The sequence below is a fragment of the Corvus hawaiiensis genome, chromosome 18 (assembly GCF_020740725.1).
Source record: "Corvus hawaiiensis isolate bCorHaw1 chromosome 18, bCorHaw1.pri.cur, whole genome shotgun sequence".
In the NCBI taxonomy this organism is placed as follows: Eukaryota; Metazoa; Chordata; class Aves; order Passeriformes; family Corvidae; genus Corvus; species Corvus hawaiiensis.
Genome location: NC_063230.1, coordinates 7,713,603 through 7,725,883, shown reverse-complemented (window position 1 = coordinate 7,725,883; position 12,281 = coordinate 7,713,603). Strand labels below are relative to the sequence as shown.

At 37.6% G+C, this 12,281-nt stretch overlaps 1 protein-coding gene across 3 annotated transcripts in view; it reads left to right on the top strand.

Annotated features, from left to right (window-relative positions):
* Positions 1–12,281, top strand: part of GNB1L (G protein subunit beta 1 like) — a 42,684-nt gene that overhangs the window by 12,593 nt on the left and 17,810 nt on the right. Inside the window, exons 1-2 of one of the 3 annotated variants that reach the window (XM_048322499.1) lie at positions 1,167–1,348; positions 1,855–1,878. The exons of 1 other annotated variant lie outside the window; for it this stretch is intronic. In XM_048322499.1, coding sequence (XP_048178456.1) covers positions 1,226–1,348; positions 1,855–1,878 — 147 coding nt within the window. In that variant the 5' untranslated portion in view covers positions 1,167–1,225. Of the gene's footprint in view, positions 1–1,162; positions 1,349–1,854; positions 1,879–12,281 lie in introns of those variants that run through there. One more of the 3 variants, XM_048322500.1, reaches the window with a different exon arrangement.

The following is a 12,281-nucleotide window of genomic DNA, read 5'->3' as shown; positions in this document are numbered from 1 at the left end:
AGTAGGCCAAGTTGAGCCAATGAAACAACAGGGACTTTGGGCCAACCACATCCACAGATCAGGGACCCAGAATTTGGGTTATGGTCCCTATTCCAAGCACTGGGCTTTCATGACACCCCAGAACTGAGGTAGCTGAGGTGGCTGAGCTGCAGTTTGGGGCATCATCCTCCCCAAGCACCCTGTTTGTGCCTGCCCAACTCCCCCAAGGCTTTAGGCTACTGCTTTGTACATAGCAGCTCACTCTTTCATTACATCTGTAGCATTTAGAGGAGACCTGCAAAGAGGCGGGGAAAAAAAATCACTATTTCACTTTAATATAGGACACAGAAAAGTTCTTTAAAATGCGTTTGGGTTGAAGTTTTTTGTAAAAGAAATCGTCTTCTGTATGCTTTTTTTTTTTTTTTTTTTTTTTTTTGGTAACATTAAGCATATCAATAAAAACATTCTTTGCTTTAATTAGAGAATGTCAGCTTTGTTCATATAGAGGCTTTTGAATATATGTGTAGCTGCTGTACTCTGGGCACAAGCTTTTAGTAGGGATACTTACATGAGCCATAAACTGTATGAGTGCAGCTTAGGTCGGCTCATTGTGTCTGAGGAAACTGGTGGTGCTCTGCTGTTGATGAGAAATCCACCATAAACAAATCCTCATTCATGGTCTCAGATGTGTGACTGGGAAACATGTTTGGCTTTTAATCAAAAGAAATTGAGTGTTTGGTTCTTAGGAATATATTTTCTCTTATTTCAATGAAGTAAATGTTAACACAAATAAAGAGCTTAAAGCAGTCTGACTAAAGCCTCAGCTAACTGAGCTTTGGTTCTGTGAGAGTTGGGATGTCATCATCCTTTTGTTTTCCACTTTTCTGGGGAAGTACTTCAGCTATACGGCAAAAATAAACAAAAGAAACCTTTTAAATCTTCACACTTAAATACATCTATGAATATTTTTAGTTGCTGTTTACTCCTTGCAAATTTGTCTTGATCTGAAAAAATGTTTCAGATGTATTGTTTTCCTAACAAAGATTTGACCTTCATCTCTATACACGGTTTCACTATTCTTCCTATCAGCATTTAGTTCAAAGGAGCACTTCGAAGCACACAGGCAAAAACCAGTTCCATTGTGTAAAATAGAAATGTGTGTTTTATATCACAGGAGTTTAGAGAACAATGCAAAGGTCAATTGTGTTGCTTGCTCTCCTGTCACATGATGTGGGTGTGTATATGAATGCATCCCTGGAATTCCGCTGTGGGATCTGCATCTTTGAAGCTGATGCTAAAATTACTGCCGAGGCTCTTCCAAAGGCGGATACTGATAGAAGATTCAATGAAATCGAAGGTCGCCAGTCTGGTAGGCGTTGAAAGATACCTGGCTATGATACTATTTCTGATTTAATAATGCGAATGGGAGGCTAGCCCTTTGTAATAATTAGGACTAATTACTGAAGAGGTGTTGACAGATGGGCTAAGAGGAAACAAACTGCCTTTATCCAGTGGCTTAGAGTCAGATTACTAGTCTTGTGTTATCTGTTTCTCAGAAAGTAGAAGCTTCAATCATTCACTAAGTCTTCAAAGGGGAAAGGGATCCTAACAGTATGCAGGATTTGGGATGAAGCTATGAAATAAGTCTTTGACTCAAAATGGCTAAATTAATCTCCTTTCCGTAAATTATCATACTTTTAAAGTTTGAGTTACAGATGGAGAATCTGATTGTAGTACTGAAAAATATGTGAAATCAATATTGATGACTGTCCTGTCGCTGCTTCTGCTCATGGATTAGTCTAAGATTGGTTCCTTGCTGTTAATTATATTAATATGAATTCTTTGATTCACTCTTATGCCATGCTTGCTATTCAGCTGAAGTGGAGACAAGGGAAAGTAGTAAGTACTCTTTCGTTCAGTGTTTGGTTTATGCAGATGTCATATTTGATCAGCAAGCAGAAAATACATCTGCTGAGGTTAATTACAGTTATTTACCTGTGTAGGAGACAAGATCATGCATATTCCAGGAAGAAAACAATATATTACAATACAATTGCATTTACTGAGAAATGAGTCATTGATGTAGGATTTCCTTAGAGAGTATTTCTTCTCTCCTTTTGAATGCAGTGTCCATCCAGCACATCTGCATGAAGTAGATACAATTGTCCAGTGTGAATGGAGTTAACAAAGACATTCAGGGATTAATGCTTTGTCACCAGAATGAGCACTCAGTGTGACTTACTTTAGGCATATGATTTAGTCTAGCAAACCTCCATCTTCTCAAATGACTTTTAAGTGCTTTTCTCTCCACTCTCCACCATATATAGAACCTGGTTTTCTTAGAAACGTGATAAATACGGTTGCATTTGATAGCATTTATAAGCAGAGGTAGCTTTCAATTATTTATTTACTTTTAACAAAAGGGGCCTTTTAATTAGCGTTTAAATATTTATAACAGTTTTATTGTGCTGTAAAATTGGTTATACTTTGATCTCGATTTTCTGGTTTGAGATAATAGGGTTGGTAAAAGTTTTCCTAATGAATTTGGTCAGAACATGACATAATCTGATTATCTGACGAAAGATTGACACTTCAGTTCCTGCCAGCATAAAAGCGCGGTACAATGGGGGCTGTTCAGCACAAATTCAAAGGCTGGGAGTTCAAGTTCAGGTGCAGCAGAATTGTTCAAAGTTTCAAATTAATGCAGTGAAACAGTGTTGCATTTTTCACTGCATTTTTGGTCAGGAATAATTTAGGTGGATGAGAGGAGTGAAGCTTGAAGTTAAATGTGTAAACTGCAACTCGAGTCTGTTACTTTGGGTTTATTTCCCTCCGTTTGCTAAATAGCAGTGTTGCTTTTTAAAACATAGAGAAGCTAACTGGTCAGAACACGACAAACACAGGAAACAGTACCAGAAACTGGGAATTAAGCATCATCAGTATTCAACCTGTTAAATGTGGAACCAGTTTTTTATTAATATCCCTCACATTTTAACAATTTAACTGTTTAACATATGAGCAAATGCTCATATGCTTGGAGATGAGCATATTTAACTAATGTATCCTACATGCTTATGTAAAATAGATGTAGATTTATGTGATTAAACTGGCCTGAAAGAACAGTTGTGTCTAAAGTGTAAGCTTAGCCTAAACTGTTAAAATAAACATTAATTTTTTCATTTGATATTCAGGTAATATTTGCTTTGTAAATGTCATTCCTGTTTGCAGTGGAATTATAGTGATCCCTACTAGAGTTCTTGGACTAAGTTGCTCTCCAATAACCTGGCTTATCCAAATACTTACGCTGTATGGAATAGGAATCCTAGTAGACAAATGACACATACTATGAGTAATTAAGCTTGAATTTGGGGGGATATTTCATAACATAAAAATACTTAATAATCTGTTGTTTTGAGTCATATATTTAAAAGTGGTGTACATAACAATAAGTCTTTTCTTTCTTTTAAGTGCTGAAGGGGTTCTTGGAGAAAGTGTTAAGTACCAAATGTGATGGTCTTTACTGAAACACAGTTTGTTTCTGACCTTGAGAGGATTTTTCTGACCTGAATAAGGATTTAAAGTTTTAATCTAATTAATCGATACAGACTGTCCACATTGCCTTGTTTCTTAAAATACCACATGGCACTGAGATTCAATCTCAGTGTCCCTGGGAAGGGACCGTCTGCGCCTTAAGTCAGTTAGTGGAGTCCAAATCCCAGTTCTAGGGACTGTACCACCTTGGGAGGTCACTTACTGTCCCTGACACAGTTTCTCCATCTCCAGAGAAGGACCTGGAATAACACTGGTCTCAGAGATGTGTTGTAGTGTACACAGAAGCAGAAACCTCCCAAGGAGGAAATGCTTTATGAAATACTGGTGTAATGAACGGACCCTGCAAACCCTCCTTCTTTTGAGCAGTCTCACCGGTATCATCTGGCAGTTTGGACAGGCATAGATCAGCTCCAAAATTTGGATTTCCAAACATGTGCTGATCACAAACAGGAATTGCCCTTGGTTATTTAATCTTCCTTCTGTGTTTATGTCAATTTATCTTGTTTGCTATTTGCAGTTTTAAAGTCTATTTTTTAACTGTTATGAAACAAATGTTGAGAATATAAGCATGGGGGTAGGACACAGGTACAATATTCTGATATAAATGCATCTCCCACCGTATGCTGGTGAAATACATAGCCTGTTCAGTTAAGTGCAGAATCTTTTTTTCTTCTTTTAATGAATATGTATTTTGTGAATGTATTTTGTACTTGTCTTTCTAATTCTATGAAGTGTAAACTGTGTCATTAAAGTGAAAGAAAGATTTTGGGAAGCACTGTTGGAGCTCATCTTGCAGTGCAGTTTAATTTAATTGCCTACCTCTGCACAGCATCTCCCCCATGGTAAGGCGTACACAATATGGGGGTATTTCATAAGCAGAAGGAAGCATGCAGTCAGGGACACAAGCTGAAGTTTTAAAAGTACATGAAAAGTAGATTGCTTCATCATCTTCATAAAGTGTCAATTCTCGCTTTCTCCTCCCACTAAATGAGGGAGAACTGCGCATTTCAGGGACATTCATATTAAAAAAAAAAAATTGAAGACTTCTGACTGTAAACAGCAGTCATTTTTACCTCAAGTATGGCCAAAAGAAAATAAAATGCAGCACTACTAATTCCATGTTTAATAAAATATTTGTATATATTTCTTTTATCAGAGATTAATGCAAGTATAATATTTATAGATTAATAAAAGAATTTATATATTTTTGTTTTAGTTGAATCAAAGGTGACTTGATGCAAAATTAAAATGCAGTGGCTTTTAAAACTCTGGAAGATACTGAATTAATTTAATTTTAAGATTGGTATGAAAATGGGGTTTGGTCTCTTTCTTCTTTTTTGTTGACTGTATCAAGCCAGATCCTGAGCAGACTTTAATGTTCATGGAAACAGCTCCATTTCTAGCAGCTCTGGACATCAGATGGTCCTGTATATCAGGAATCAATTGATAAGTTGTTGATAAGCAATGTATTTTAGAAGTACAAATTCATTTACTATTGGTTATACTTTATTATGTAATATCATGTTACATATACTTTTCCTTAATTCTGAAAACTCTTGTTATACTTCACACTTTGAAGAAGTATAGAAGACAAAATGTCATCTGATTTGTGCTGTGTTTCATGTTCCTATGCCCTGTGGGAGGAAAGGAAAAGTAATAGAACAGACAAATAAATAAACGTGGTGTTGAAACTGGCATGACAGTTTCTGCTCTTGCACAACGGAACTGCAATCAATTTATTGTCTTCGTTGGTCAAATGCCAGAATAACAGTATAATATTATACAAGAGTAGATTAATTAAAGTGTAATTAGAATGGAATAAATTAAACAATCATAGAAGTTTGTCATGGGAAAAATATGTGTTTAGAATTAATTAGTTTTCAAATAAAGTGATATTTTAATTGCTCAGAGTTACAGAATCCTTAATTGCAGACATATAATTCTGGCCTAAATAACTTCAGTTGCTGTAACAACTTGATATATTTCTTCTCTGTCAATTCTTTTTAATAGTTTGTTACTAAACAAGATTATTGCCGGAACGTCTGCAAAAATGTCTGGAAGACGTTTAATTAAGCCCATGCTATCTGAGGACATTATTAGCTCTTGGAACCAAAAGATTTGTGGCTGATGCTGCACTATGCAGCACCCCTAATTAAGGAGGATGGGCAGGCAGAGCCCTGTGGCTGACAGATTGCTATGCATGGCTGAACTGGAGGCTACTCAAAACAGTCTTTTGATGGTCCTTGGCTTATCAATTTTCTGCTAGATTTCAATGATTTATCACATGTACAAACTTAAATTCATTCTAGGTCTGGTGTTACCATGAAGAGAGACTTGTATAAATCCTTTTTTCAACTTATTTTGTGTATATATAAACGCATATTCATATTCTTCAAGTTTTCAAAGTGATTAAACATTTGTTGTCTTTTTTGTCCCCCAATAATTTTATGGAGCATGTTGTAGAGCTGAGGTACTATGGGCTTTTATGCTTTCTTTCTCCAAGCAAGGCTGGCTGTAGTTATATCATTGCACTTTCCCAAGCAATTAATGGTTTCAGAAAGTAAAACAGATGGGTGTCTTTTCCCTCATCTGCAAATAGAACCTGTTTATGAAACACTAGAATTTCATCTGTTTCAGCTGTATTTCACACTGTATTTTAGGCTCCCTTGTTAAAAGCTAGTGCAATAACATGAGAGGCAGAGGCTCTCATGTTTTCAGACCCCGTATTTTTGGCATAGATGTATCCATGATATTTGTCTGTCTCCAAAATGTTTACTTCAGTAAGATTTGCAATGCCCAAAATGTTTAATTGTGTTAAAAAAGGTCAACCAGCTGATAGCTGAAGGCGCATATGTCAGAATGAAAGACTGAAAAAAAATTATCAGTCTGACACAGGGGGAGTATTAGAATGATTAATGTTTATGTTAATTTATGGCTTTTACATATTGATTAATAGCTTTTTGTTCCAGTGACCAAAATGTGTAAGTGGCAATGAGATCCATATGCTAACTCAGTGTCTTTCAAATGATTATAATCATTCTTAGTTTTGTTCCCATGCTGAAACTATGTTTTCATACAGAAAATAATTGTTGTACAGTGACTTTTTTAAAAATTGCAGATGGAAGTATTTGAAAGTGAACCTCAAGACACAAGCCTGGGTTTCAATATTCTTGGAGGTTACACACTGACATTTATATACATTTTTCTTGAAAACTTCATTACTTAAAATCATAATATATTGTGGTTTAGCCTTGTTCAGGTAAGGAATGCTTACAGACAAAAAAGGTGCTAATGCTGTGAGGAGCCATTTATCTGAGTGGAAATCATTAAAAATGTGTTGCATTGCATGATGGTTATTAGTCATTTTCTTCCCTGCTCCCATTAGATTTCTTGGCATATCACCAGTTGCTGATAAGCAATTTTGTTTGCTATCTGTCCATTGACTATTACAATTAAAATGTGGAAACTTCCATCATTCATTGTCTAAATGTCAAGAGAGAAGGTAATTTTGGGAATCTCCTGAGGAAGGATGAACTCCTAACTTCCCTAGAAGTCAGTGGGAAATTGAGGTTCTCTGCATTTCTCAAACCGAGACTTTTGAAGTGTTTTTCTGAGCAGGCAGTCACTGTTAGTCATTAGAAATGATTTGGTGACTATTTAGAATGGAAGCTCTGACAGTGTTTAGTGTTCCCAACCTGTAAGAGGAAGGACTCCTGTCAGCTGTAATGTTGGCTGTGTGGCAACAGGTTTATGATATCAGCTAATAAAGGATTCTGTAACTAGGTCATATAAATCACTGCATTCCCTTTGACATTGGTGTGTCGCTGACTAGCAAGTTTTGCAAGCAAGATAAAAATCTGTCTACAGTATCTGGATATGGGATTTTCTAGTGCAAGCACAAACTAATGAATGCTCCCAGTCCACTGTTGTGATTTTTTAAAATTAAGTATTGTTATTATCATAATTAATTTAGGTTTTGAAGTCACAAGTATACATCCCTGTGCTTAATCTGTACTTTGGCAGTCGTAAGTAAATAGTAATATGAAAAATAACCAATTCAAAAGAAAGCATTTCATTATCCTTACCTCTGAAAATTAAGAGTGCTTTATTAGTATATCAACTGGTTAAATCAAAAATTTCCACTAATTCTAATTTCTGCTTGACATCAATTTCTTGATTTTAAAATTTCTACTGATTTCTAATTTCCACTTGAAGTAAATTATTTTTTAAATTTGCTTTAAAGAAACCCCAGAAGTATAATACAGTTTGTATCTCAGTTTAGCACTGAAGATAGAAATGGGAGTTTTAAACTGAAAGCTGCATTGTTATATGACTGACAAATGAATTTTCATATATTCTGGGGCTCTGACCTTTGCAACTGTTTGTATAGCACTCCCACATCTCTTGATCAAGCTTCTGCTGGTTTTACTTTTGCTAGTGCATGTTTCTGTATTTGCACACAACAGACATATCGTGTGTTTCGGGCAGCTGGGGTAAGAGTCCAAGAAGCAGGGTGCTTGGCTTTTAATTTGGGATTTTCACTCTTCCCTAAGTGTTTTGTATGTGTTAGCTCGCTACAGGACCCAGAAAGGCATCTCTTTGTACAGATGAGTTACTTTTCACCTCAGGTGCAAAGAGATTTCTTGAGTCTCACAACATCTCTTTGTATTGCTGACTTCCCTGTTTCAGTGTGTTCTTTTGGTTTGTACATGCAAAATGAAAAGCGGGGCTTAAAAATTCGTCACAACATGTCTGAAGAATTGTTTACCAAATCACATACGGGCTTTCACACCATTTGTAGTCAATAACCTATAAAAATTCACTTTTGCAGTCAGATGAGGTGAACTTTAACTCGTTCAACTTGCGTGGATTTTTCTGGCATCTCTTTTAATGATGTATGAAAATGTTACTGATTTAATGGGTTCTTGTAGGGCTAAATTCTTGTTCTCTGCTTCTGAGAAGTGCCACAGAGCCAGGCAGCATTTTGTGACAGCCAGGGATGTCTAAGATATTTCCAAGTGCTGCTGTGTTCCAGCACAATTCAGTGAGGGGAATTGGGTGCTCTGGGACCCCCGGGCTGTGTCGTGGCTGTTGAGCCACGAGGAAAGGCCACAGGCCTCCCGGCAGCCTTGGTACAGGGCGTTGCTTGCGCTGAGAGTAGCTTGTGGTTTCACCACTGAGAAACCTCGTTGTCTGCTGTGGTTGGAGGCTGGAAATGTGGGAACATTGCTTTTGGAAAGCTCCTACTGCAAGGGCTGCCTGTTGGATTTTAATGGTGGAGATTGCAAATGTAATGGAACAAACAAAATTGTTTGCACTGCACTATTAACTTGAAGGGGTCTGTTATTTCCCCTGACTGCCTCTGCAGTTGCAGCTCATGACCCACTTCCAAAACACACTCATGCACTAGAGCACAGCGTGCTGTGCAACAGGGCAGAGTTTTTCAGGGGGTGCAGGTAGGCACACAGAACTGCAGGCTAAAAAGGGTTTTTGTATGAATGAAAAAGCTTGGAAAGGGGGGAGAGCAATTTATTCACATCTTTCTCAACTCATTCTTTGCTCTGATTTTTCCTTTGGGAGGGTGGCACCTGGTTGACTGGGAATTGTCAAAAAATAACAGGGATTTCATATATCTGTTTGTGAGCACACCTGGATGTGTTGGATATTTTGCAGTAGTAATTATGTCTGCACACCTGCTGGTTTCAGTCCCAAATCAGTTTGCCAGACATGCCTAGGGAGATTTATTTCTCTTATACCTGAAAAAGCTCTTTTACCACTGAGTTTTTACTACTCTAAATAAGCCTAAAGAAAAATAGAAGAGGATTTTTTCCTGTCTTTGCTTGAGCCGTTGGTATCTCAAAGTGAACCGTGGAGTTTGTTAGGGGGAGGAGGGTGTTTGGATGATATTTTAATAGCAATTTGTTTTTGCTTCAATGTGTGATAGAAATACAAGTGACAGGAGTGGGAACAGGAGAATTGCTGAATTCTGCTGGAATTTTTCCTGTGGGAATCTGTTAATGTTTTTAATTCTCTGAGAGATTTTTCTAAGGTAATCCTTTTGACATTTACATATTTTAAATGACTCTCATTAAATAAAAGCTTAACTTTTTTATATCAAATGCTGAAGTGATGATACTGAAATATCACTGCATAGAAATTCAGATGGTTTGAGGATTATTCTAATTGCAACCTAAGCAAAGTAAGATTTGTGAGGGATATTAATAGTGAATTGTTCTTTAAAATAATGTAATTTTGAAGGAAATTTAATTGTTCTGGCATTTAGCAGATGCGTTTTCTTAGACAAAACCATTTTTGGTACCTCATGTTTGGTGCACTCAGCCATTCAGTAATTGAAACCCTCATTTGAGAAGCTGGATTTCCACTCCCCACTTGTGTAGCAAATGTAACTTGTGCAGGAGCCCAAGGGTTTGCAGTGCACCTTGTGAAAAATACTTCTCGTTGTCTGTGTCACATCACTGTAGCTCAGCTCCTGAAGGAGGATGCTGTTACCAGCGTGGGGAAGGCTGGAAGAAATAAGAAGTGGAACATCTTTTTAAAAAAAACAAAGCCTGATGGTGAGGTATTGCCTCTCTTGCAGGTGATGCCGTCTTGCAAGCAAGTACTGCCATGAGCAAAATGATTCATGTACTCATGTCTTTTAACTCCTTTCACAGGAGGCAGGAGTCATAGCATGAGGATAATAACACAGGGACGAACATACAGTGTAGCCCAGAAATGCCTTTAAATGAACTTTATTCTGTAGGTTGCACTTTGCTTGTTCAAGCCCTTGAGCCAGATTTTGCTCTCAGACCAGACTAAATACTAAGCAAATTCATTTAATTAAATTTGTTGCAGATATCCCCAGTTAACAAGAACAGATTGGTCTCCCTGAGGCTAGATAGAGTTAACAAGAAAATAGATGTTGTGCTAATTAGAGAACTCATTTTTAGACACCTGGGGTGAAACTTTAAAAAGTCCTAGAGATGTAGGATTGAAAATTCATTTGGAAATGAGTCTCAGGCTTCTAAATCACTTAGGCACTTTTGAAAAATTTTCCCAGAGGCTTTAACCATCTCACAATCATCATATTTAGCATGTTTGTAGCTGTCTGCTTAGCAAAGCACAGTATAACCATTATCTGTTTGAATCAGTACACCACAATGTATTTCATTATCCCTGTAAGGTAGAGAGACTGAGCTACCTGGTGAATTGAAGGTAGGCTGAATGTCATTTTTTTGAGGATGCTTGTGTGTCAACAGGAACAGATTGATGCTTTCTTGGAGTTATTAAAGTACCAGTACACCAAATTTCCATCTCTTTGCAAGCTCATGGGATTTTCTGTAGGTACCTAAGAACTTTTTATTAAATCTTAAGTGACTTGTCCAAGCTTATGGATAACAAGGACAGGAAAGATGAAATTTTATAGTTCAACGCCTGCTGGAAGGAAAATGAGACACTAAATACTGTCACACTGCCATTCATCTGCCAAATCATGACAGGAAGTAGTAAGGACTCCATATACATTAGGTTTAATATTAAGCCAAATTTCCAGATTCACATACATGATTAGCAGAAAAGCAAGGAAAGAACCAGACTCTAAGGAGCAAAAAGTCCCTTCAATAGCTTGCAGCTCAGAAGCATGTTTTCAGTAGGGTTTTTTTTTCTGTAACTGGTCTGAGGATTTTTCTGAAATATCATCCTTGTAAAGACATGCATTAGTAGTGTCTGTTTCATGCCAGGTAAAACCCTTCCCACAGCCACGCACACACTTGCTGTCTGTCAGCAAAAACTTCTGTGTCAGTAATTAGAAAAATGCTATTAAAAACCTGCCTTGTAATCCCAGATAGCCTCTGGGTTGCCTCAGTTCTATTTCCTTGCTCAGTGCAGTGAGCCAGAATTGCTCCACTGTGAAGTAGGGACCCCGCTCCTCTGACAAGCTCTTAGCTACTCTTTCATTTATCTGGTTCTACAAAGTGTCATTTTGAGGGCACCAGCACTCAGCTGTAGTGCCCCAAAGAGGTGTCCCTTGGTGACAAAATCCTTGGTCTAACAGGTTTATAACACGGGTGGAGCATGTTGCAGATGGGCACTTGGGAGCTGGATCTCACCATGGGGGCGAACCTGTACATCACGTACATCTGAAAACTCCATCTGGATCATCCAACAACTTCATAAAAGAGATGAGTCATGGCCCTAAAACACAGAGGGTATCCACTGAGCTCATTATTTTCATACCTAATTACACAGTGCTATTGAGAGAGAACTCCACATTACACTTGAAGAATCTTGTTTCATCACTAGCCCTAAAAGATAATTGCATTTAATTAGAGCCTATAGATACCATGATGATAACTGATCTATAAACACTCAAAGGAGACCTGCAAATGAGATGCATTAGCAAGTGCATCCATTAAACACAATTTGAAAGCTGGTACTGAGGTGAGATGACAATGAAAAGTTGGGCTGTTTTGCCATGGAACTCGTAGCTCTTGCACTCTATTCTGATTCTCTGCAATTCCTCTACTGTGAACCGGCAGGCAGACAAACACCTGCTGATCTTCCCTTACTGAATTTAGAACACTTTTTGTTTAATCTGGGGTAATATATGCATGAATGGGAAAAAGTGATGAGAGTTGACACCTGCAGTTGCAAAAGCTGCCCTTTTCTATGTGAGGTTATGTCACAAAGGAAGAAGCAGATGTACAAGCGTGGCTAGTAATGCCACAGATCGGGCAGCAAACACTTTTCAT